The sequence below is a fragment of the Hemitrygon akajei genome, chromosome 8 (assembly GCF_048418815.1).
Source record: "Hemitrygon akajei chromosome 8, sHemAka1.3, whole genome shotgun sequence".
NCBI classification, from domain to species: domain Eukaryota; kingdom Metazoa; phylum Chordata; class Chondrichthyes; order Myliobatiformes; family Dasyatidae; genus Hemitrygon; species Hemitrygon akajei.
The window spans coordinates 166,070,514-166,097,001 of record NC_133131.1 but is presented as its reverse complement, the minus strand read 5'-3'; the positions used below and the strand labels follow the sequence as shown (position 1 = coordinate 166,097,001).

Genomic DNA, 26,488 nt, shown 5'->3' with positions numbered 1-26,488 from the left:
TGTGCGTGGTAGGTGATGTTTAACAAATCTATTAGAGTTTTTCAAGGAGGTTACCAGGAAAGTGGATGAAGGGAAGGCAGTGGATGTTGTCTACATGAACTTTGGTAAGGCCTTTGACAAAGTCCCACATGGGAGGTTAGTTAGGAAGATTCAGTCACTAGGTATACATGGTGAGGTAGTAAATTGGATTAGATATTGGCTCAATGGGAGAAGTCAGAGAATGGTTGTGGAGGATTGCTACTCTGAGTGGAGGCCTGTGACTAGTGGTGTGCCACAGGGATCAGTGCTGGGTCCATTGTTATTTGTCATCTATATCAATGATCTGGATGGTAATGTGGCAAATTGGATCAGCAAATTTGCTGATGATACAAAGATTGGAGGTGTAGTGGACAGTGAGGAAGGTTTTAAAAGTTTGTCTAATGGAGTGACATACAGATCTGTGTGGCTGCAATTAATTCTTCCTTTTCCCCAGTTTAAACTTTGAATTGTTAACTTTTATTTGTCGGATCTTAGAGGGGAATAGTTGTTACTATGTCACAATCTTTAAGAAGTGGAAAGTAGCTTCCTGAATCCAGCAATGGAAAGGGGAAAAAGTCTGAGGAAACACCAGCTTGGGCCGAACGTTTAGAAAATTTGCTGATGGGTCCTAATAAGATAGACAACAACACGGTAAAACTTGATTCTACCTCTTCTGAGATGAAATTGTTATGAGAAAGTTATCAATTTGTGCAGGAAAACATTATTTCTCTGAATTCTGAACTTAAAGAGGTGAAGCGGCAAATTGCAGAAATATCAGCGTGTTTGGAGAAGTCACAACAGAAGATTATTGATTTGGAAGCAAGATCTTGTCGGAATAATATTCCAATTGTTGGATTGAAGGAAGGATCTAAGACTGGAGATTTATTAGACTATTTTGCTAACCTGTTTCAATCTCTGTTTTCGGATATTTTATCTCAACCTCCCAACATTGAAAGGGGATTTAGAATTTTTACTGTGACATCTCACCAAGATAGACCAAGGTCAGTTTTGGTCTCCTTTCTTCATTTTAAAGTTAAAGACCGAGCCATAAAATATGCAAGGAAACAAGAAGATTTTAAATTTAAAGGTTCTGAGCTTTGTTTTTATGAAGATTCTCCACGGGAGGTTATGGCTCTGTGGTCTAAATTCGTTCCAACTATGATAAGCCCATGATAAGGGATTATTCCCATCACTTCAATATCCAGCTCAATTAAAGTTATTTCCCAAAGGTTCGACTCCATGTGTTTTTCTGGACCCCAAAGAGGCGTTGGACTATGTTAACTCTATTCCGGTTGTAGCTGAGGTTTGAATGGTTTTAGGTCTGCTGAATAATCATTCTTTCGGAAAGAAGATAAGCTTTGAATATTATTGATTTGCTTAAGATGTCCTTTGACTGATCGACCATTTAAAGAAGATGTGAACCTTTCGACGTGAATGATGAATGACTTTCCGAAATCTGTTTGGTCTACTGAGTGAATTAAGACAGCAGATAGACTGTTTGATTATCTGTTTTATTATTTGTTTTATTATCCTTTTTTCTCATTATTTAACTGATAGTTTCCAAGTTCATAAGATTTTTTTCCCTTATATTTATATAGTTGGAAGTGCTTAGTTGATAGATAATTAGCTTTTTCTAAAAAAAAGTTTGTCATTGTGCGTGTCAGTTAAATGGAAAATGGTGCTTATTTTTCTTCACTAAAGATTAAATAGGTATTTCTATCTTTGTTTAATTTTATAGTTTTGTGGTAAACTATGTATACCTGTCTGGACACGCCTCCCCACTCCCCCGCCGCTGACTGCTCCTGTGGCTCCTCCCACAGACCCCTGTATAAAGGCGATTGGGGGCACTGCTCCTCCCTCAGTCCTCAACATGGTTGTGGTCCCTTTTTCGCTGTTAATAAAAGCCTATCATTCACTTCCATTCTCCTAGAGTTATTGATGGTGCATCAAGTTTTGGTGTCCTTGGAGATTGTTTTGCATTCCCCAGTGTGTTTTTTAAGGATTAAGTATAAATATTTTTTTCTCTGAATTTTTATGCTGGATATGGGGAGCTAGATGTTGTAGAGAAAAACGAAACAGTGCTGGCCTTTTGGCCTATATTGTTCTGCTTACCTTTCAATGTATTTCATAACTAATTTAATGCTTCTGTCCTGTAGAGAATTCTATTCGTCTTTCACTATGAGCCTATTTAAGAGTTTTTTGAATGTCCTTGTTGTGTTTATGACTACCCATGGTAGAACTTTCCATGTACCTACTAGTCTAGGGGAAAAAAAACATCTCTGAGATCCCTATACTTTCTTCTGATCACCATAAAATTGTGTGCTCTTGTATTGACCATTTCAGCTGGGAATCTGTTCCATGTTTTAATGATTACCTAGCCTTACCAGTGTCCATTGTTTCAGTACAATAATACTCTGTAAAGTAATGGAAGGCATTAAAGTAAATTGATATTTAAATTGCATATATATCAGTTAGAAGTAAGGCTTGTAAGTGGACAGAAGAACCAGTTAACATGACTTGATATGGTGATGTGTTGCTTTGTAGTGTTACGCTTTTTTATTTAGCAAAATATTTTTTCCCTTTGCAGGGCTTTTCTATTTTAGGGCAGTATCTTGTTTTTTTTTGTAACTGGGGGGAGGAATTAAGGAAAGCTTTTTAAAACCACTATTATAAAATGGGCAGCTTGCGGAGTCTCTCTCTTTTTTTCTCTATGGGGTGGCATTTCGGCTTTTTTTTGCCGAATTTCAGGCTTTTTGGGGTGGTGGGAGGATTGGGGTTAGTTTTGATTTGCAGGATTAATTGTAAGGTTAATTTTAGTTTTCTTTTTGGTATTTTTTCCCATTACGGAGTTCTGGAGCTTGCATATTTTGTGTACGGTTGTACTTATCACCGCCAGTTTTGATTAGCCGGCGCTGGTATGCGTCCATTGATGTGTTAAATAAAATAATTATTTTATGCCAATTAAACAGGTAAATGTTATAAGTTGGAATGTACGTGGTTAGAATCATCCTATTAAGCAAAATAGGACTTTTAAAGTCATTAATCAATTCCAACCCGATATAATTTTTGTTCAAGAAACGCAAATCAAAACGGGCGATCAAAATAGATTTTTTAAAATGTGGAAGGGCCTTCAATTTCACGCTACATGTCAAAATAAAACAAAGGGAGTATCTATTTTTATTAAATATAGTATTGTAGCGGTGTGCTACACGCAGCGCTGAAATAACGACACGGAGTCGGTGGGCTGCAGTTGCAAAAAAGAGATTTATTTAAACTTCGCAGCCTTGCTTTAAAGCCTTCCTGATCCCACCCTCCCCGGGTGGGAATGCTGTAGGGGGCGCGTATTCACAGTCCCGTCCCACACGCGGGCTTTTCCCCTTGCTGGTGAAACAGACTTGGCGCCCTCTTTGGGACCGGCCTCAATGCCGGCGCACGCCACTTTGTGAGCCGGTTGGAGTGCGCTGGGAAGTGGGTCGCCACATAACCCCCACCCAGAACCAGCGATACACCCCCCCAATGTCCACAGTCTGGGCCGGACTCTGTTTGGGAGGTCGGCCTCTGCGCTGTGGTGCCGGAATCTCGACCAGCCTCATCAAATCCACATGGGCCGGTTTGAGTCGGTCCACCGTGAAAACCTCCTCTTTTCCCCCAATGTCCAGCATGAATGTGGACCCCTTGTTTCTGACCACCGTAAACGGCCCTTCGTAGGGCCGCTGTAGCGGTGCCCGATGTCCGCCCCGTTGTACAAAAACAAACTTACAATTTTGCAGGCCTTTGGGTACGCAGGTCGGGTTCTGCCCATGCTGCGAAGTGGGTATGGGGGCCAGGTTACTGAGCCTCTCGCGTAGTCTGTCCGGGACTGCTGCGGGTTCTTCCTCTTGCCCCCTTGGGGCTGGTATGAACTCCCCGGGAACGACCAGGGGTGCGCCGTACGCCAACTCGGCCGACGAGGCGTGCAGATCTTCTTTGGGCGCTGTGCGGATTCCAAGCAGGACCCAGGGAAGCTCGTCCACCCAGTTAGGTCCTCGCAGGCGGGCCATGAGAGCCAACTTCAGGTGACAGTGGAAACGCTCCACCAGTCCGTTCAACTGTGGGTGGTAGTCATTTGCGTGGTGCAGCTGTGTCCCCAAAAGGCTGGCCATAGCTGACCACAGGCTGGAGGTGAACTGGGTGCCTCTGTCGGAGGTAATGTGGGCCGGTACGCCAAAGCGAGATACCCAGGTTGCAATCAGTGCCCGGGCGCAAGATTCAGAGGTGGTGTCAGTGAGTGGGACCGCCTCTGGCCATCTTGTGAACCGGTCCACGATAGTCAGGAGGTGCCGCACTCCTCGCGACACTGGTAGGGGGCCCACGATAGCCACATGAATGTGGTCGAAACGCCGACGGGTGGGGTGGAACTGCTGCGGCAGAGCTTTGGTGTGCCGCTGCACCTTGGCTGTTTGGCAGTGCACGCACGTTCTGGCCCATTCACTGACCTGCTTGCGGAGTCCGTGCCAAACGAACCTGCTGGAGACCATCCAGACGGTTGTCCTGATGGAGGGGTGCGCTAAGTTGTGAATGGAGTTGAAAACGCGCCGGGACGCCAGGCTGCCGGGACGACGGGGCAGGGTTGGCCGGCGGTGACGTCACAGAGTAGGGTCCTCTCACCTGGGCCTACAGGGAGGTCCTGGAGCTGCAAACCAGAGACTGCAGTCCTGTAACTAGGAATCTCCTCGTCTGCCTGCTGCGCCTCCGCCAGTGCTTCAAAGTCTACCCCTGGAACAGAACTTGGATGTTAGGGTGGGAGAGGGCGTCCGCCACGACATTGTCCTTTCCTGAGACATGCCGGACATCCGTCGTGTATTCGGAGATGTAGGACAGATGTCGCTGCTGGTGGGACGACCAGGGGTCGGATGCTTTCGTGAATGCAAAGGTAAGAGGTTTGTGGTCCGTGAACGCAGTGAAAGGCCTACCTTCTAAGAAGTACCTGAGATGCCAGATTGCCAGGTATAGCGCCAACAGCTCCCAGTTGAAAGCACTGTATTTGAGCTTGGGTGGTCTTAGGTGTTTGCTGAAAAACGCCAGGGGTTGCCAGTGACCCTCGATGAGTTGTTCCAGTACCCCACCGACTGCTGTGTTGGATGTGTCCACTGTGAGGGCGGTAGGGATGTCCATTCTGGGGTGCACTAGCATCGCGGCATTTGCCAAGGCTTCTTTGGTTTTAATGAAAGCGGCGGCGGACTCCTCGTCCCAGGTAATGTCCTTGCCCTTACCTGACATCAGGGCGAACAGGGGGCGCATGATTCGGGCAGCTGAAGGGAGGAAGCGGTGGTAGAAATTTACCATACCCACGAATTCCTGAAGGCCTTTGATTGTGTTGGGTCGGGGAAATGGCGGACTGCATCTACCTTAGCGGGCAGAGGGGTTGCCCCGTCTTTAGTAATCCTGTGGCCCAGGAAGTTGATGGTGTCGAGCCCGAACTGGCATTTGGCCGGGTTGATTGTTAGACCGTATTCACTCAGTCAGGCGTAGAGTTGACGGAGGTGGGACAGATGCTCCTGACGACTGCTGCTGGCTATGAGGATGTCGTCCAAATAGATGAAAGCCAAGTCCAGGTCGCGTCCCACCGCGTCCATTAACCGCTGAAACGTCTGTGCGGCATTCTTTAGGCTGAACAGCATGCGTAGGAACTCGAAAAGGCTGAACGGGGTGATGAGTGCCGTTTTGGGGACGTCGTCCGGATGCATCGGGATTTGATGGTATCCCCGGACGAGGTCTACCTTGGAGGAGATCCGTGCACTGTGCAGGTTTGCTGCAAAGTCCTGAATGTGCGGCACAGGGTAGCGGCCCGGTGTTGTAGCCTCGTTCAGCCTGTGGTAGTCGCCACATGGTCCCCAGCCCCCTGTTGCTTTGGGCACCATGTGCAGGGGCGAGGCCCATGGGCTGTTGGACCGCTGTATGATCCCCAATTCCTCCACCCTCTTGAACTCCTCCTTCGCCAGTCAGAGCTTGTCCGGGGGAAGCCTTCGAGCACGGGCGTGGAGGGGTGGTCCTTGTGTCGGGATGTGGTGCTGTACGCCGTGTCTGGGCATGGCTGCCGTGAATTGCGGTGCCAGAACCAATGGGAAATCCGCCAGGACTCTGGTGAAGTCGTTGTCGGACAGCGTGATGGAGTCTAGGTGTGGGGCCGGCAACTGGGCTTCACCCAGGGAGAACATTTGAAAGGTCTCGGCGTGGACCAGTCTCTTCCTTGGCAGGTCGACCAGTAGGCTGTGAGCTCACAAAAAATCCACTCCCAGGAGCGGTTGGGCTACGGCGGCCAGTGTGAAGTCCCACGTGAACCGGCTGGAGCCGAACTGTAGCTGCACCGTACGGGTGCCATAGGTCCTTACCGTGCTGCCATTCGCGGCCCTCAGGGTGGGACCCGGTGCTCCGTTGTGGGTGTCGTAACTCGTTGGAGTTAAGACGCTGATCTCGGCTCCGGTATCGACCAAAAAGCGGCGTCCCGACTACTTGTCCCAGACATATAGGAGGCTATCCCGACGGCCAGCCGCTGTAGCCATCAGCGGCGGCTGGCCCTGGCGTTTCTTGGGAACTTGCAGGGCGGGCTACAGTGGCGGGCTTCTGTGCTCCACCGCTGGTGGTAGAAGCACCATTGTTCGTTGGTCTCCTCACCCCTGCCTCTGAGGTTAGTGGGCTCTGCGGCTGGGCCTGGTCCGGTCTGCTGCTGGGAGTGTGGCCTGGTGATCTGTGCGACGGACGCCCCACTCTCCTTCTTGGCTTTCCACAGCACGTCCGCCCGAGCTGCCACCTTCCGGGGGTCGCTGAAATCCGCGTCAGACAGCAGCAGGCGTATGTCCTCGGGCAGCTGCTCCAGGATTGCCTGCTCAAACATGAGGCAGGGCTTGTGACCTCCGGCCAGGGAGAGCATCTCGTTCATCAACGCCGACGGTGGCCTGTCCCCCAAACCATCCAGGTGCAGTAAGTGGGCAGCTTGCTCGCGCAGTGAGACTCCAAAAGTCCTTATGAGCAGGGCTTTGAATTCTATGTATTTGCCGTTCGCTGGGGGCAACTGTATGAACTCCTCAACCTGGGCGGCTGTGTCCTGGTCGAGGGAGCTCACCACGTAGTAGTAACGTGTGGCATCCGAGGTTATCTGCCAAACGTGGAATTGGGCTTCTGCTTGCTGGAACCATAGGTGAGGTCGCAGCGTCCAGAAGCTTGGCAGTTTTAACGAAACTGCATGAACAGATGCAGCGTCGTTCATCTTCGGTCAAGTATCGTTTGGGCCGTCGGGGTCACCAATTGTAGCGGTGTGCTACACGCAGCGCTGAAATAACGACACGGAGTCAGTGGGCTGCAGTTGCAAAAAAGAGATTTATTTAAACTGCACAGCCTCGCTTTAAAGCCTTCCTGATCCTGCCCTCCCCGGGCGGGAATGCTTTAGGAGGCGTGTATTCACAGTCCCATCCCGTGCGCGGGCTTTTCCCCTTGCTCGTGAAGCAGACTTGGTGCCCTCTTTGGGACCAGCCTCTATGCCGGTGCGCGCCACTTTGTGAGCCGGTTCGAGTGCGCTGGGAAGTGGGTTGCCACAGTATTTTATTTATCCAAGAAGATATTGTGTCAGATATTAATGGCAGATTTTTAACTGTTAAAGGAACAATTTGTAATAGAAAAATTGTTCTGGTTAACCTATATGGACCTAACGTAGATGGTCCTTTTTTTAAAAATGTATTTGCTGCATTGCTGGACTTGAATATATGTTGTTAATGGGTGGTGATTTTAATTGTTGTTTAAACCCTTTGATTGACAAGAGTTCAACTAATCAGCGGCTTCCGAGCTGTTCTGCATCACTTATTTACTCTTTTCTAATTGATTTTGGCCTGGTTGAAGTTTGGAGACATTTATATCCTAATGATAGAGATTATTCTTTTTTTCACACATTCACAAAAAATATTTGAGAATCGATTACTTTATAGTTGATTCCTGATTTTTGTCCAAAGTCCAGAAATGTGAATATGATGCTATAGTTCTTTCGGATCATACGCCTTTAAGTTTAGTTTTTGAATTGAATGATGTTGCTATTGCAAATTTGCCTTGGTGTTTTCCAGAAAATTTATTACAAAGTCCGGATTTTGTCAGATTTATTGAGACTCAGATGAAAGATTTTTTTCTTTTTAACAATAAGGGAGATGTATCAAAATTGATTATATGGAATACATTTAAAGCAGATTTGCGTGGTCAGATAATTTCCTATTCAGCTAAGCTTAAGAAACAGACAAAAACAGAGTTAGATAAAATTTCCAAACAAATTAAAGACTTGGATAATATTTATGCAGTCTCTCCTAACATTGATTTATTTAAACAAAGAGTTGAACTCCAATCACAATATAATTTATTATTAACTTATCCTATTGAAAGAAACTTACGTAAATTGAAAAGTAAATTTGATGTGTTTGGAGATAAAAATAATAAGCTATTAGCATCTCAATTAAAAGCAGCTAGAGCTAAAAGCCAAATTTTAAAAATTTGTAAGGGAGATGGTCATTTAGCATGCAACTATGAATATATTAATAAACATTTTCATGACTTTTATATTGAACTTTATAAATCTCAGTTTCCAGTTGATTCTTCTAAAATGAATGCCTTTTTACAAAAGATTGATTTTCCTCAAATTTCTGCTGAAGATCAACAAACTCTTGATGCTCCTATTACTGAAAGCGAAATTCAGAAAGCTATTTTTTCAATGCAATCTGGTATGGTTATACCAGACTGGATGGTTATTCTGTAGGATTTTATTAAAAATTTGAAAAATTGCTCTATTCATATATGTTGGAAATGCTTAAAGATTCTTTTTTGATAGGAGAGTTACCTCCTACATTTTATGAAGCTTCTATTTCTTTAATTCTTAAGAAAGATAAAGATTCTACTGACTGTGCTTCATATAGACCTAGTTCATCATTAAATGTGGATGTTAAAATTCTCTCAAAAATAATGGCTAATTGGCTGGAAAATATTTTAGCTAAAATTATTTCTCAAGATCAAACGGGTTTTGTAAAGGGCCATTATTACTTTCTAATGTTCAGAAATTGTTAAATGTTATATTTTCATCCTTCTCTAAGGCTCCCCAATGTGTTGTTTCTCTTGATGCTGAAAAGGCATCTGATAGAGTTGAATGGAAATACTTATTTAATGTTTTAGAGAAATTCGGCTTTGGTATTAATTTTAATAAGTGGATTAGAATGATATATAAAAAAGCCCTATCGCTACTGTTATTACTAACAATTGTAGATCTCCTTTTTCTCGGCCTTCACAGGGTACAAGACAAGGATGTCAATAAAGTCCGTTGTTATTTAATTTGGTGCTGGAACCCTTGGCTATTGCACTTCGTGAAGCTAAAGATATTCATGGAATATTTATAAATGGGACTGTTCATAAGATCTCTCTTTATGCTGACAATCTTTTAGTTTATATTTTGAATCCTAAGAATCCATTCCTAGCTTATTGAAATTATTAAATGATTTTGGAAAGATTTTGGGATATAAACTAAACCTTCAGAAAAGTGAATTATTACTCCCAAATGATTCTGCTTCTATATATGATGATATTCCTTTTAGAGTTATGGGCTCATTTAAATATTTAGGAATCATTATCACTAAAAAACATAAAGATCTTTACAAAGCTAATTTGGTTCCTTTAGTGGATTTTGTGAAGCAATTATTTTGTAGATGGAATCCACTTACACTTTTGTTAGTCGGTCGAATTCACACAGTTAAAATGATGATTTTACTAAAATTTTTATATGTATTTCAAAATATCCCTATTTTTTAAACTAAGAAGTTCTTCGATCAGGTTGACTCCATTATTTCATCTTATGTTTGGAATAATAAAAGACCACAAATTGCTAAATATCATTTACAAAAATTTAAAAAACATGGAGGTCTTGCTTTGCCTAATTTAAGAATGTATTATTAGGCTGTTAATATACGTTATATGTGTTTTTGGTTATGTTGGGCTGATAGAGATGAACGGCCACCTTGGGCTGATTTGGAATTGAATGCTGTGAAACAGTTTCATTTAACCTCATTAATAGGAGCTTCTCTGCCTGTACAACTGGCCAAATTTACTAATTTAAATTTATATCCTGTGATTAAGCAGTCATTACAAATTTGGTTCCAATTTCATAATTTTTTTAATCTTAAAAAATTTAAACTTTTTTGTTTAATTTATCAAAATTATTTATTTAAACCTTCATTAAGTGATCCTACTTTTCTTTTTTGGAGGAATAAAAGGGTTCATTCCTTCACGGATTTGTTCCAAGATGGCCGACTGATGTCTTTTGAGAAATTAGTAATTAAATACTCTCTCTCATATTCACATTTTCTGTAATATCTTCAGGTCAGACACTTCTTACAAAAATACCTACGTAATTTTCCATATATACAAGATTCGGACCTGTTAGATATTATTTTAAAAATGAATCCTTTAGTGAAGGGTTTAATTGAGAAAATTTATAATTTATTGTTACAGCAACATGATTACCCTTCACTTAAGATTAAGGAAGATTGGGAGAGAGAGCTTAACATGACTTTGATAGCAGAAGATTGGTTGTGGATTTTGTAGTTGGTCAATTCTTCTTCGATTTGTGCCAATCACTCTTTAATTCAATTTCAAATTGTACATTGTTACTATTTGACAAAGGAGAGACTGTCTAAAATGTTTCCTAATGTTGTTAGTCAGTATGACAGATGTAAAACTGAGACAGCCACATTGACACATATGTTTTGGTCGTGTTCTGTATTGAAACATTTTTGGAAGTCTATTTTCTCTACAATTTCTAAAGCTTTAAAAATTAATTCACAACCTAATAAATTGACAGTTTTATTTGGTATAATTCCTCAATATATTCATGGTATTTCTTCTTCAGACCAACATGTAATTGCATTAGTTACATTATTGGCCAGAAGGGCTATTTTGTTGAAATGGAAAGATACCTCTGCTCCTAATTTGATACAATGGTTTTTCCAAGTGATGTTATGTCTTAGTTTGGAGAAAATTAGAAGTCGAACTTTTGATCCTCGATTCGATTTTGAGAAAAGGTGGGGTTCATTCACTCGCTACTATCATCTGATTTGAGTTAATTAATATGGTTTCCTTCCGATTTTTCTTTAAGTGGATTTGAGCTGGCGGATTGTTTTTTTTAATGGAAGCTTGTATGATGTATAGCTCCGGGGTTGTGTTCCCAATGGGTTCTTTTTTTTTAACTTTTTTTTTAGTTAGTAGGGGTTCTTTTTCCCCCTTCTTTTTCTTTCAAAAAATATTCTTAACACTTTACTTTTTTATTATTATTGATATATTGCTTAGCTTTGTTAATCAGTTATTTGCTAATTTAATTCCTTATTGCACATAATGACATACTCACTTAATGTATCTTTTTTTGTCAATCCTCAATAAAATTGATAAAAAGATTTTAAAATGAAAAAAAAGCTTGCAGAAGGATCTGGACCAGCTGGAAAAATGGGCTGAAAAGTGGCAGATGGAGTTTAACACAGACAAGTGTGAGGTATTGCACTTTGGAAGGAAAAACCAAGATAGAACATACAAGGTAAATGGTAGGGCACTGAGGAGTGCAGTGGAACAGAGGGATCTAGGAATACAGATACAAAATTCCCTAAAAGTGGCATCACAGGTAGATAGGGTAGTAAAGAGAGCTTTTGGTACATTAGCCTTTATAAATCAAAGTATTGAGTATAAGAGTTGGAATGTAGTGGTGAGGTTGTATAAGGCACTGGTGAGGCCAAATTTGGAGTATTGTGTGCAGTTTTGGTCACCAAATTATAGAAAGGATATTAATAAGGTTGAAAGAGTGCAGAGAAGGTTTACAAGGATGTTGCCAGGACTTGAGAAACTGAGTTACAGAGAAAGGTTGAATAGGTTAGGACTTTATTCCCTGGGGTGTAGAAGAATGAGGGGAGACTTGATAGAGGTATATAAAATTATGATGGGTATAGATAGAGTGAATGCAAGCAGGCTTTTTCCACTGAGGCTGGGGGAGAAAAAAACCAGAGGACATGAGTTAAGGGTGAAGGGGGGAAAGTTTAAAGGGAATATTGGGGGGGGGGGGCTTCTTCACACAGAGAGTGGTAGGAGTGTGGAATGAGCTACCAGATAAAGTGGTAAATGCGGGCTCACTTTTAACATTTAAGAAAAATTTGGACAGGTACATGGACAAGAGGTGCATGGAGGGATATGGGCCGAGTGCAGGTCAGTGGGACTAGGCAGAAAAATGGTTCAGAGCAGCCAAGAAGGGCCAGAAGGCCTGTTTCTGTGCTGTAATGTTCTATGGTTCTATGGAGAGAAAATTTAAAAAATCTGAGGTGCAAAGGGACTTGGGAGTCCTTGTGCAGGATTCCCTAAAGGTTACTTTGCATGTTGAGTCAGTGGTGAGGAAGGGAAATGTGATGTTAGCATTCATTTTGAGAGGACTAGAATATAAAACCAATTATGTAATGTTCAATATCTGGGCCTCAAAACCTCCTTGTGCAACTGGATCCTCGATTTCCTCACTTGTAGACCCCAGTCAGTTTGGATCAGCAACAACATCTCCTCCACAATCACCATCAGCACAGGTGAACCACAAGATTGTGTGCTTAGTCCCCTACTCTACTTGCTTTATACTTATGACTGAGAGGCTAAGCATAGCTCCAATGCTGTATTTAAGTTTCCTGACAACACCACTGTCATTGGACAAATCAAAGATGGTGATGAATCTGCATATAGGAGGGAGCCTGAAAATCTGGCTGAGTGGTGCCACAACAACCTCCCACTCAATGTCAGCAAGTCCAAGGAACTTATTATTGACTTCAGGAGGAGAAACTGAAGGTCCACGAGCTGGTCCTCATCGGGAGGTTAGAGGTGGAGAGGGCCAGCAAATTTAAATTCTTTGGTGTTAACATTTCAGAGGTTCTGTCCTGGATTCAGCACGTAAGTTGTATTGTGAAGAAAGCAAGGTAGTGCCTCTACTTCCTTAGAGGCTAAAACTTTCACAAACATCTATTGATGTGCAGTGGACAGTATATTGACTAGATGCATCACAGCCTGGTATGAAAGCACCAATGCCTTTGAATGGAAAAGCTTACAAAAAGTAGTGGGATAGCCCAGTCCATTCCAAGTAAAACCCTCTCCACCATTGAGTACGTCTACATGGAGCACGGTCAGCTGAAAGCTACATCCACCATTAAGGATCCTTACCATTCAGGACTTACGCCCTTCTTGCTGCTGCCATCAGGAAGAAGGTACAGGAGCCTCTGGACCCACACCACTAGGCTTAGGTACAATTACTACCCCTCAACCATCAGGTTCTTGAACCAGAGGGGATAACTTTCCTCAACTTCACTCGCCTCATCACTGAACTGTTCTGACAACTTATAAAATCATTTTCAAGGATTCTTCATCTTATGTTCTCAATAGTAATCATTTGTTCATTCATTCATTCATCCATTTATTTATTTATTTGCTTTTTTTGTTTTATTTTGTGCTCTTGCTACTTCTTGGTAGGAAAATTGAGCCTGAAAATTCTTTGGATTGGTGATATTCAGTGGAATAGAGGAGCAAGACAGGTTCTCGAACCACTGACAGCAGGGATGTAGATTAATGAACCCTTAAGTATCACAATGCATTGGGGTTCTGAGGCAGAGCAGGGGAATTATTTCAAATATTCTAACAAACAGTTATTCCACAGTCAGCATGATGTGTAGGAAACAGAACAATTCAGTTTGGCATGGCAATATCACATAAACACCAGAGGCAATGACCGGGTTATCTGTTCTAGTGACCTTGAATGAAGGACAAGTACTGGACTGGGCTCTTTTGCTCTTCGCTATACTGCTATGATGTTGATTAAGCTTATCTAATAGAGGTTAAAGGACTTTATCCTTTATACTGAAAGTATCTCTGATAATACTTTGTACAGTACAATTTTGCTCTAGTCAATGATTGAAACTACTTGGAGGATAAAAACATGACTGCCTATTCTGAAAGTCTTTCATACATTTAAATACTATGAAAACAAGTGTGAGTGCAAATGACACATCAGTTTAACAAAATAAATAACCTTTTGCAAATGGGAAATATGAGCACTGAAGCTGAATGCACTTTATCACAAAGACATTTCCTCACTGATGTTACACTAATTGCCTTTATACTTCTGGCAATTGAGTACATTTTTATTCTTTTCCTTTACATATTTATTATACTACTGTAAGTCAAAAACATATACAATAAAAGAATCCTACCAGCCAGCTGCTCAGGGACCTTAAAATAGCAGCTGGATGTTATTTCCTGTGACGTGGTTACAAATAAAAGCATTTGTGTGTCTAAAGGGAAGGAAAGAAAGAAAACAATTGATAGAGAACAGAAGCACGAGAGAGAACACAACACCAAAGTGGCAATTGGGTTGACTGAGTTCAGGATATAGATATAAGAACACCAGTACTTCCAACTCATAACACATCCTGACTTGGAAGTATATTGGCTATTCCTTCATTGTCACAGGCTTTGGAACCCGGATGTCCTTGTTGGAGTACCTTCACTACGCAGGCTACATTGGGGAAAGAGAACTAGGTCTTTTGGTGCCATTTCCCCTGTGGTTTGGAAGACCGAGACTCAGACCACAGAGAATCCTTTCACTGAAACCAGGAGGATCATAACAGCATTGGCACAGGAGCAAAGTAAGCCATTTGGCCCACTGAGTCTGTTCCGCCATTCCATCATGGTTGATTTATTAACACTCCCAATCTCATTCAGCTGCCTTCTTCCTATAACCTTTGATGCCTCACTAATCAACCTCTGCTTTAAATATACCCAGTGACTTGGCTTTCACAGCCATCTGTGGCAATGAATTCCATAGATTCACTACCCTCTGGCTAAAGAAATTCTTCCTCTTCTCTGTTCTAAAGGGACATCTGTCTATCCTGAGGCTGTGCTGTCTGAGTGAAAAGGAGTGAAGTAGAACAGTCTCTTTTCCAAACAGGTGAAAGTGTCACCATTTTCTCTAATGCAAAGATATGTCATCTGTGTATGCATCAAGAAATACAAGTTGAAAAGAGAAATAAACTTTGAGTTTATATACATTTTTCCGCATACAGTATATTCTGTGAGAGTGATTTTATTCTGCATCTCAAAGTTTTGGATAGTGATTGATGTTAGGGTAGGTTATATTGCTCTGGGCACCAAGCCAATTTGGAGAGGTCAAGAATGGCTTCTTCAGCAGCGAAGTCTAGGCCTGGAGCAATTAGCCGCGGCAGGACCCAGGTCCTAGTGTGAGGTACGATCTGCTGTTTGGACAATTTAAGTGCTGGCCCAACGAGACTGGGGTTCCTTTCTCTGTGACGTTAAGGCTGTGAGATTGCCCCCAGTTGCTGCGCTTTCTGTCTGCAAACTTTGTGGTGATTTGCTCTGCTAATAAGATGAACTGAATACTGAGGCTTTGGGCCTAGCCCAAGCTGTTCCGGGGATTTGGATCTAAGGACTCAATTTGGTCAGAATGCTGTTGTTGTTGCTCGCTTCTATTGATGACATGATCTGTGTTTTTTTTTCTGCTTTCACTGTGTGCATTGGGGATTTTTTTTAACATTGGGTTCTTTTGGGTTTCTTGCTTTGTGGCTGCCTGTAAGCAAACAGATCACAAGGTTGTATAATTTATATATACTTTGATAATAACAAAATGTACTTTGAATAAGGTTGGCACAACATTATTGCGTTGTAATGCTTATTGTTTTATGTTCTGTGTAATTCACTAAATGCAAATTCCTGCCAATTCAATGGCCATTACATGGGGTCATCTGCATCTTCTGACAGTTCTCCTGTTTTGGATCTCTCTGTCTCCATCTCAGGGGACAAACTATCCACTGACTTCCACTATAAACCCACAGTGGCCTATTTACATGAATCTCTTGTTTCTCTTTAAGCCACAGGCACTAAACCTAATCTTTCCTCCCAACTTTAATTCTGCAAAGAACCTTCTTGCTGAGTCAGAAGGTTGTAATTTCAAAACCAATCCAGAAATTTAAACCAAATTCTAATCTAACCCTTCCATATGGTACTGTGCTGTTGGAGATCCTGCTTGGTAATTGATAATGGTTGATTACTGTCAAATCTACCAAGATACAGTGAAAAATATTTTTTGCTTGATATCCAGACATATTATTCCATCACATCAGGACCTAAGTTCCAGTACTGTGCAAAAGTCTTAGACACCCGAGCTATACATCTATATAGTATGTGCTGAAGAGTTTTGCACAGTCCTCTAGTAGAAAAGGAAAAACAAGATGCAGAATATAGTGTCATACTTATCATTACAAAGAAAGTTCTTTGCTGGTAAACAAATAAGGTGCAAGGGCCACAATCAGGTGGATTGAGAAAACACAAGTTCACCTTTATCATACAATAAATCCTTTCACAAGTCTTACAACAGCAGGGTAGAAGCTGTCCGAAAGCCTGGAGGTGCATGCTTTGTAGTACCGGTGGGGCAGAGGAAAGAATGAGCAGAGTGGGAGTGGTCTTCAATTATGTTAGTTGCTTTCCCAAGGCAAGCGTAGGCAGTCAATAAGAGTGAAAAATAAAACTAAGCCTCATTTATCCTCTCTGAAAAGAGTAAAAGGAAGGGAATTATTCAGTCTTTGATCCATCAATCAACAATATTTTGCAGCTATATAAAATTTGGTTAGGCTGTATCGAGTATATGTGTAATTCTGACTGCCTAATTACATGAAAGATATATTACCGTTTTGGATAGGGTACAGAAGAGGTTTATCAGGTTATTTGGATTAGAGGATATGAACTATAAGGAGAGGTTAGACAAACCTGGATTGTTTTCTTTGGAGTTTCAGAGACTGAGAAGAAGCCTGATAGAAGCTTATAAAATTATGAGAGGCATTGAGAGGGTAGACAGTCAGAATCTTTATCCACAGGGTAAAAATGTTAAATGCTAGACAATATGCATTCAAGGTGAGAGGGGGAAAGTTTAAAGATGTGTGAGGACAGTATTTTTTACACAGAGTGTTAGGTGCTAGGGATAATGGTGAAGCAGTTATGATTGTTGCATTTAGGAGGTTTTTAGATAGACACATGAATATGAATGGAGGGATATGGATCATGTACAGACATTAGATATTTAGTTTACTTCACCATTAGTGTTCAGCACAGACATTGTTTACCAAAGTGTCTGTCCTGTGCTGTACTATTTTGTTTTTATCATTAAACAGACTATATTGTGTTTATCACTTTGTTATTTGGCAGAGTGTGCTGTGTGTAAATTGACACGGGCATACAATATGCTACTAAATTGACTACGTACATTCCTAAAGTACTTCATTGGTTTTAATATGCTATGAATCCTGAGATCAAGAATAGTGTTATATAAATACAATATGGGACTTTTCAGCTATATTTAATTCAGCGCAGACTTGAGTGAAAACTTTTGTCTTTTGTATCTTATCAGGGAGGGTTTATTGCATTTGACAAAACTAAAGCATTATTGTGATTCCTTCTGAGTCTAAGAAGAAAATAATTCTTTATAACTCATATATGTTTGCTCAAGAGCAAATCATTGAATTTTCTGTTGAAATATCCCTAACAATTTTGTTATTTTTTTCTTTCAGCGAGGAACCAAGTTTCTTCTGTTACTTCCATGAAGATGAGTTCGATTAGTTTGGTGGACCCTTCCCCCAACACAACCTACTACAATGAGGATTATAACTACAGCGATATTGACATCACTCCCTACCTTTTCTGTGGAAAGGAGGAAGTCAAAGCCTTTGGGAAGATCTTCCTCCCTGTGCTGTACATTACAGTGTTTGTTTTTGGAATGTTAGGCAATAGCTTCCTTGTCCTCATGATTGTTAGGTATCTTAAATTGAAAACGATGACTGACATCTACTTACTGAATTTGGCCATTTCTGACCTTTTATTTGTTGTATCCCTTCCCTTTTGGGCCACTTATGTGATCTCAGAGTGGATCTTTGGAAATGCCATGTGTAAAATAATAAGTGCAGTCTACACCATTAATTTCTACAGTGGTATCTTCTTCATTGCTTGCATGAGTATGGACATGTATCTGCAAATTGTCCACACAGTCTCTATGAAGAACTATAGGACAATCTTCAAGAGCATCATCATCAGTGCCGCTGTCTGGACCCTAGCGATGTTGGTTACAATCCCTGAATTCATCTTCAGCCAGTCCAGGAAAGTTGGTGATAGATACACCTGCCTCAGTAACTATGGTAGTGATCAACTAGTGTTCTGGAAGACTACAATCCAACTCCAGATCAACATCATTGCATTTATCATTCCATTTTTTGCCATGATTTTCTTTTATACCCGGATTGCATCTGTCCTCCTCAAATCCAGATCCTTTGGCAAGGACAAAGCCTTAAAACTGGTCATAATGTTAGTTGCTGTTTTCTTTGTTTTGTGGTTCCCTTACAACATTGTCCTTTTCTTGCATTCCCTGGAGGATCTGGGTGTGATTGGCGGCTGTGAGATGAGCAAAAGGCTGGATTATGCGTTGCAAGTGACAGAGTCCATTGCTTTCACCCACTGCTGCTTCAATCCACTTCTCTATGCTTTTGTGAATGAGAGATTTAGAAGACACCTGAAGAATATTCTAATGAAGATAGTCAAGAAGACTGGCTGTTACAAGGATCTGGGGATCATCGTCGCCACTGCACCAGAGCAAAGTGAACTCAGCAAGCAGCAAAACTGGGTGTGTTCTGATGTGGAAATGACTATGGTGTAGGAATGATGTGGAGACACAATGCTGAGAAGTCAATTTTCCTATTCTACAAATATTGTTGAATTGAATCTTCACCATCCAAAGATACTTTAACATGCCATTGTGTACAGGGCGCTTGTGAACTAACCAAACCAAACACCTTCTGAAGCATAATATCTTGCAGCAAATCAAAGGACATCTTCCAGAGGTTTTGCCAAACATCCATCTCTGAAACAACAACATCATTCAGGATGATGTTGCACATATATTTGATACGTGTCCTCCACTCTCCTCACTTTATTCTTTCCCACTCAGGTTTTTCTCACATGACCCCTATTGAACCATTAGAGAAGGTTACTGGAGAAAGCAGGAGAATGGGGATAAAAGGGATAATAAGTAAGCATGATGAAATGACAACACAGACTCAATTGGCCGAATGGCCTAATTCTGCTCCAATAATTTAAAGTCTTATGAACCATTGAATCATTAAATTCTTATGGCACAGAAGGAGATCAATCAGCCCAGTGGGTCTACATTGACACCTAGTAGACGGATCCCAGCATTTTACTCATGCCCATTTTCCCCATAGTCCAGCAAACTGCTCTTCCTCACATGCCTGTTCGATTTTCTCTTGATTGTTTGGATTGACTGTTCACACCACTCCTGGGGCAGAGAGTTCCAGATCATGACTACTTGCATACTGAAGAAGCCTTGTCTCCTGATCCTGAGTTAACTTTTGTTTCATCCCATCTTCCCTCTTTCAATTGGATTTGATGGACAGGCTGCAAGAATAGGGAAGAGGATCATAGAAAAAATAACAAGAGGACTGGTCAGATATAATGGGAAATCATGTTTGATAAATCTGTGGGGAGTTTTGAGTGGTAATTAGCAGAATAGATAAAGGGGAACCAACGTATGTGGTGTATTATGACTTTACAGAAGATCCTCAATATGTCACATGATATTATTAAACAAAGTTAGAGCACATGACACTGGCAGTAATATACTCATGTGGACTGAGGATTAAATTACAAAAATAAAACACAGAGTTGAAACAAGTCAGTCATTTTCAACTCAAGATGATATGATCAATAGGGTGCTACAAGGATCAGAGCAGGGATTGATTTATATCAATGATTTGGAAAGAGAGGACCAAGTGTAATATATCCAATTTCTAAGATGATACAAGACTATTGGGCAATGCAGAAATATGAGAAGTACGCAAGGAGCCTTCAAGGGGAAATAGACAGGTTAACAGAATGGGCGAAAGATGGCAGATGGAATGGAATGTAGAAAAAGATATGAGGCTATCCACTTTGATAGAGAAAGACTCAAAGGTGAAGTATCTGGAGGGATAACTGGTATTGAAGAAGCAGGGGGTTTGCAGGAATTCTTGGCCAGACTGGGAGAATGGGCAAAGTGGCAGATGGAATATAATACAAAGAAGTGTATGGTCATGCACTTTGGTATAAAGGCATAAATTGTTTTCTAAACAGAGAAAATTCAAAGATCAGAGGTGCAAAAGAAGTTGGGAGTCCTTGTGCAGGATTCCCTAAAGATAACTTACAGGGTGACTTGGTCGTAAGGATGACAAATGTGATGCTAGCATTCATTTTGAGAGGACTAGAATATTAGAGCAAGAATGTTTGAGCTGAGGCTTTATAAGACATTGGTCAGAATGCGCTCTGAGTACTGTTAGCAGTTTTGGGCCCCTTATCTAAGAAAAGATATTGGAGAGGGTCTAGAGGAGGTTCACGAGAATGATTCAGTGAATGAAAGGGTTAATGTATGAAGTGCATTTGATGGCTCCGGGCCTGTGCTTGCTGGAGTTTAGAAGAATGAGGTGGGGAGATATCATTGGAATCTATCGAATATTTAAAGGCCTAGATAGAGTGGATGTAGCAAGGATGTTTCCTATAGTGGGTGAGTCTAGGATCAGAGGCCGCAGCCTCAGAATAGAGGGACACCCTTTTAAAATAGAGATGAGGAGGAATTTCTTTAGCCAGAAGGTGGTGAATCTGGAATTCATTGCCACAAACGGCTGTCAGGTCAAGTCATTGATTATATTTAAACCAGAGATTGATAGGTTCTTGGTTAGTCAGGGGAGGTCAAAGGTTACAGGGAGAAGGCAGGAGAATGGGGTTGAGGGGGATGGAATGGTGGAGAAAACTCAATGGGCCAAATGGCCTGAATCTGTTCCTATGTCTTATGGTCTAAAAGTTTCTGGCGACAGAAATCCTGGATACCCAAATTTAATGCTGTGAGTGCTGACTCTCAAACAAACAAACATCCCAATTATTGATTGATCAACTGTGACCATGCCTGATATGCTAAGTGACAAAATCACTCCAGTTTGCAAGCTTTCTTGAACTCAGTCACAATGGTGCATAAAGCTTAGTAACCTCAGGAAAATCAGATTACAGACACAGAAAATGAAATAATTTTGTACCTTTCAGAAAGAATCCTTCTTCAATGCTTTATGGTCTATTCTTTTTAACGGTGAGAAATTGAATGATATCAGTTTGCAAAAGAATTTGGTTGTCCTTATTAGTAAACCAGCAATTCATAAAACAAATGACATTCTAGTCTTTATATAAGAGGAAGTGAGTACAGAGTAGAGGTATCTTGGTCAAATTATATAGGGTCCACAAGAGACAACATCTGGAATATCATTTGTAAATCTGGCCCCTTTCCCATGAAAGAATACACTTGCAATAGTGAAAGTACAGTAAAGGTTTATGAGACCGATTCCTGGAAAGCCAAGTTTGTATTATGAAGGGAGATTAAGCACACAGAGACTAGAAGAATAAACACAAGGGATTCTGCAGATGCTGGAAATCTTGAGCTACACACACAAAATGGTGGAGGAACCTAGCAGTCCAGGCAGAATCTATGGAAGGGAAGGAATAGTCAGTATTTTGGACCAAAATCCTTGATCAAAACTGAAAAGGAAGTGGGGAAGAAGGTAGTGGGGAGAGAGATAGGAGTACAACGTTTCGGGCTAAGATCCTTTATCAGGACCCTTCATCCTGATGAAGTGTCTCAGCTCAAAGTGTCAACTGTTTATTCCCCTCAAGATGCTGCTTGATTTGCTGAGTTTCTCCAGCATTTTGTGAATCTGGAGGAATTCTACAGCACTGAAAAAGGATTCTCACTGAAAGGTACAAAATTATTTCCTTATCTGTGTGTGATCTGATTTCCCTGAGGTTGCATCAGTTACATCCAACTATGAGTTGAGAGACTGACCTCTAGTGTTTGTGGTCAAGCTTCCTGTAACTCCATTGACTGTGGTCCGTGTTTTTGTCCTTCCTAGACTGTTCAGTCGATATCATTAGTTTTATAGACAATAGACAATAGGTGCAGAAGTAGACCATTCGGCCCTTCGAGCCTGCACCGCCATTCTGAGATCATGGCTGATCATCTACTATCAATACCCGGTTCCTGCCTTGTCCCCATATCCCTTGATTCCCCTATCCATAAGATACCTATCTAGCTCCTTCTTGAAAGCATCCAGAGAATTGGCCTCCACTACCTTCCGAGGCAGTGCATTCCAGACCCCCACAACTCTGGGAGAAGAAGTTTTTCTTTAACTCTGTCCTAAATGATCTACCCCTTATTCTCAAACTATGCCCTCTGGTACTGGACTCTCCCAGCATCTGGACCATATTTCTTGCCTCTATCTTGTCCAATCCCTTAATAATCTTATATGTTGCAATCAGATCCCCTCTCAATCTCCTTAATTCCAGCGTGTACAAGCCCAGTCTCTCTAACCTCTCTGCATAAGACAGTCCTGACATCCCAGGAATTAACCTTGTGAATCTATGCTGCACTTCCTCTACAGCCAGGATGTCCTTCCTTAACCCTGGAGACCAAAACTGTACACAATACTCCAGGTGTGGTCTCACCAGGGCCCTGTACAAATGCAAGAGGATTTCCTTGCTCTTGTACTCAATTCCCTTTGTAATAAAGGCCAACATTTCATTAGCCTTCTTCACTGCCTGCTGCACTTGCTCATTCACCTTCAGTGACTGATGAACAAGGACTCCTAGATCTCTTTGTATTTCTCCCTTACCTAACTCTACACCATTCAGATAATAATCTGCCTTCCTGTTCTTACTCCCAAAGTGGATAACCTCACACTTATTCACATTAAACGTCATCTGCCAAGTATCTGCCCACTCACCCAGCCTATCCAAGTCACCCTGAATTCTCCTAACATCCTCATCACATGTCACACTGCCACCCAGCTTAGTATCATCAGCAAACTTGCTGATGTTATTCTTAATGCCTTCATCTAAATCGTTGATGTTAATTGTAAACAGCTGTGGTCCCAATACTGAGCCCTGTGGTACCCCACTAGTCACCACCTGCCATTCTGAGAAACACCCATTCACCGCTACCCTTTGCTTTCTATCTGCCAACCAGTTTTCTATCCATGTCAATGTCTTCCCCCCGATACCCTGAGCTTTGATTTTACCCACCAATCTCCTATGTGGGACCTTATCAAATGAGTTTTAATACTCATTTTCTATAGCTGCAGAAATGCAGTGAACAGTTATTAGCAACAAGAAAATATCCAAAAGCTGACAAATGGTTTTATTTAGAATGGGCAGCATCTGTTGTCGAATCCTAATTTTTCTTAATGTTTTGGTGCGCCTCCTTTACCATCTACTGGTTTCCTTGCCTGTCATGACTGCGCAGCTTGATCAGAAGGTAATTAAGAGTCAACCAAATACCATGCAGACCTCTTCCCCTAGAGGAAAGTAGTTGTATTTTCTTTTGCAGCAATCCGCTAGCTTCATTGTCACCATTGCTGATACCAGTTCTCTAACAAATTCAATTTTTATTTAGCCTTGAATTTAAATTAGATCAAAGTGGGGCTGGAACTTGACCCTTTGGAGCAATAGTTCAGACTTTTAGGTAAACAGCTGTACATCATAAGTACTATGCTACACACAGCACCGACATTTTCTTGAACTCTGTGTGTCAGGTGCATTTTAAATATATAGCATGAAATATCTATGTATGCATGGGTGAATATGCTTTTATATAGTCTATAAGTATACTTCTCTCAGATCTCAATAAATATTTGAATATAAACATCCAGTAAGATTGTTAGTTTTCTTTTGTTTCTTGTTTTAAACTACATTTTGTATCTGCTATTGTTCATTGGGTGCTGTTGAGTATTTCTCTGTCTATGTTTATTAAGCAAGGTTACAGATTGCTACTATTGTCTGACATCTATGAAGGCATGAGTTGTCTCGACTTCGGACAGGGGAGATTTACAAAAAGGTTGTCTGGATTTGCCTGTTCTGTTTTCTATGTATGAATCAACCTCATTACACTGTTATTTTGAGTCCCACCCATCTGCCTCATGAGTGTAAACCCTCCTGAATGGCAGTGGCTAACAAATATCCTTACAAGGATAGTAGACTTTCTTTAGTACAGATGCAACCCATCCTTCTTGTACAGGTCAGCACTGCCCCAGTAGAGCCTCCAATGATCCTCCCTCCTGCAGCATCTCTTCAGCCATGCATTCATCTGGTCTATCTTCCACATGGAATATTCCCAAGATCAGAAACATAGAGGTCACAGAGCATTACAGCAGAGAAATAGGCCTTTGGCCCATATAGTCCTGGTGTTTCTGCCTAGTCCCATCTACCTGCAACTAATCTATATTTCACTAAACCCCTGGAATCCATATCATCTATCCAACCCTCTCTTAGATGTTGCAATTGAACCTACACTCACCATTTCTGCTGGCAGCTTGTTCCATGCTTATACTATCCTCTGAATGAAGAAGTTCCCCTTTAAATATTTCATCTTTGACCATAAACCTATGACCTCTAAGTCTAATGTCATCCAGCCTGAGAAGAAAACCAAACAGTGCATACACTTCTGCTTTTCAATTTTCTACGTAACTCCCTAAATTTCCTTTGCAGGACCATAAATCTTTTCTTACCTATGGTGTGACCCATGTTGAAAGTACCAACATGGTTCACAACCTCAGTGTCTCATATGCTCACCCTCCTCTTTCAGAGGCTCTTGCACAGATATTTAATGTTCAGGAAGTTTGTTCATAGAATACACAAGTTAAACTTATTTCTGTAAATATTCAGCATCAGTGACTTATGAGATCAAATTCACTAGCTTGTGGCCAAGTTGGTGACCCAGTGAATTGTCCTTATTTCTTTTCCAATGGAGTGCTGCAGCTTGTTAAAGATTTGTCCCATTTTCACCTCAACTGGTAGATCTGTGTACATTTCTTGGAAATTTCCTCTTGAAAGACACAATGGAACCTGTCTCCACCATACCTGCAGGAAGTGTGTTCAAACTGCAAACACGCACTGCGTCAAAAAGGTTTTCTTCATGTTCTTTCCCCTTGGAATATACTTGTGTCCTTTGTTGTGTGACCACTCCATCAGTGACAGCAGCCTGCTGCAATGCACTCTATCCAGATCCTTCATCATTTTATTTATTTCCAATGCACCTGAACCCATTGTCACTGCTACAGATGCTGTGCCTGTCATAATAAAAGGTAAAGATAACAACTGTGGGGAACCTTGGTTTTAAAGAAATATTGAGGCCCTGGTTGAGAAAAGAAAAGAGGTGCATAGCAGGTATAGGCAAATAGGAACAAATATGGAGTACAAGATATGTAAGAGAACGCTTAAGAAAGAAATCAGGAAGACTAAAAGAAAGCATGAAGTTGCTCTAGCATGCAAGGTGAAGGAGAACCTCAAGAGCCTACACAGCTACGTTAAGAGCAAGAAGATTGCTAGGGACAAAATTGGTCCTCTGGAAAACTAGAATGGTACTCCATGTGTTGAGTCAAAACAGATTGGAGAGGTTTTAAATGTATTCTTTGTATACGTATTTACTTGGGAGATGGATACAGCATCTATAGAAGTGAGGCAAAGTGGTATCTAAATCATGAACCCTGTAAAGATTACAGAGGAGGTGTTTGCTACCCTTAGGTGAATCAGGGTGGATAAATCCCTAGGGCCTAACAAGGTGCTCTTCCAGACGATTCAGAAGGCAAGTAGAGAAATTGCAAAGATATTTAAAACATCCTTAACGACAGGAGAGGTACCAGAGTATTGGAAGAGAGCCAAAGTTGTTCTGCTGTTTAAATAAAAAAGCTCTAAACAAACCTGGGAAATTATAGGCCAGTAAGTCTGACATCATTGGTGGGAAAGCTATTGGAAGATATTCAAAGGGACCAGACATATAAGTATTTGAATAAACATGGACTGATTATGGATAGCTAACATGGCTTCATGCATGGAAGGTCATGTCTAAACAATCTTCGAGGAAGTTACCAGGATAAAGGCAAGGCAGTGGATGTTGTCTACATGGACTTTAGTAAGGTCCCGCATGTGAGGCTGGTCAAGAAGGTTCAGTTGCTTGGCACTCAGGATGAGGTAGCAAATTGGATTAGACATTGGCTTTGTGGGAGAAGCCAGAGAGTGGTAGTAGATGGCTGCCTCCCTAACTGGAGGCCTGTGGCTAGTGGTGTGCTGCAGGGATTGATGCTGGCTCCTTTGTTGTTTGTCATTCATATAAAATGATCTGGATGATAATGTGGTAACTAGATCAGTAAATTTATGGAGGACACCAAGATCTGGGGTATAGTGGACAGTGAGGAAGGCTATCATGGCTTACAGTGGGGTCTGCATCAGCTAGTAAAATGGGCTGTAAATTGGCAGATGGTATTTA

The 26,488-nt window shown here is 41.5% G+C and overlaps 1 protein-coding gene across 1 annotated transcript in view; it reads left to right on the top strand.

Moving 5' to 3' along the window:
- LOC140732404 (atypical chemokine receptor 2-like) overlaps positions 1–23,864 on the top strand; it is a 29,383-nt gene extending 5,519 nt beyond the window's left edge. The window contains exon 2 of the mRNA XM_073055005.1: positions 17,658–23,864. Within this exon, the coding sequence (XP_072911106.1) occupies positions 17,687–18,793 (1,107 nt within the window). The 5' untranslated portion in view covers positions 17,658–17,686 and the 3' untranslated portion in view covers positions 18,794–23,864. The remainder of the gene's footprint in view (positions 1–17,657) is intronic.
- The last annotated feature ends 2,624 nt before the right edge of the window (positions 23,865–26,488 follow it).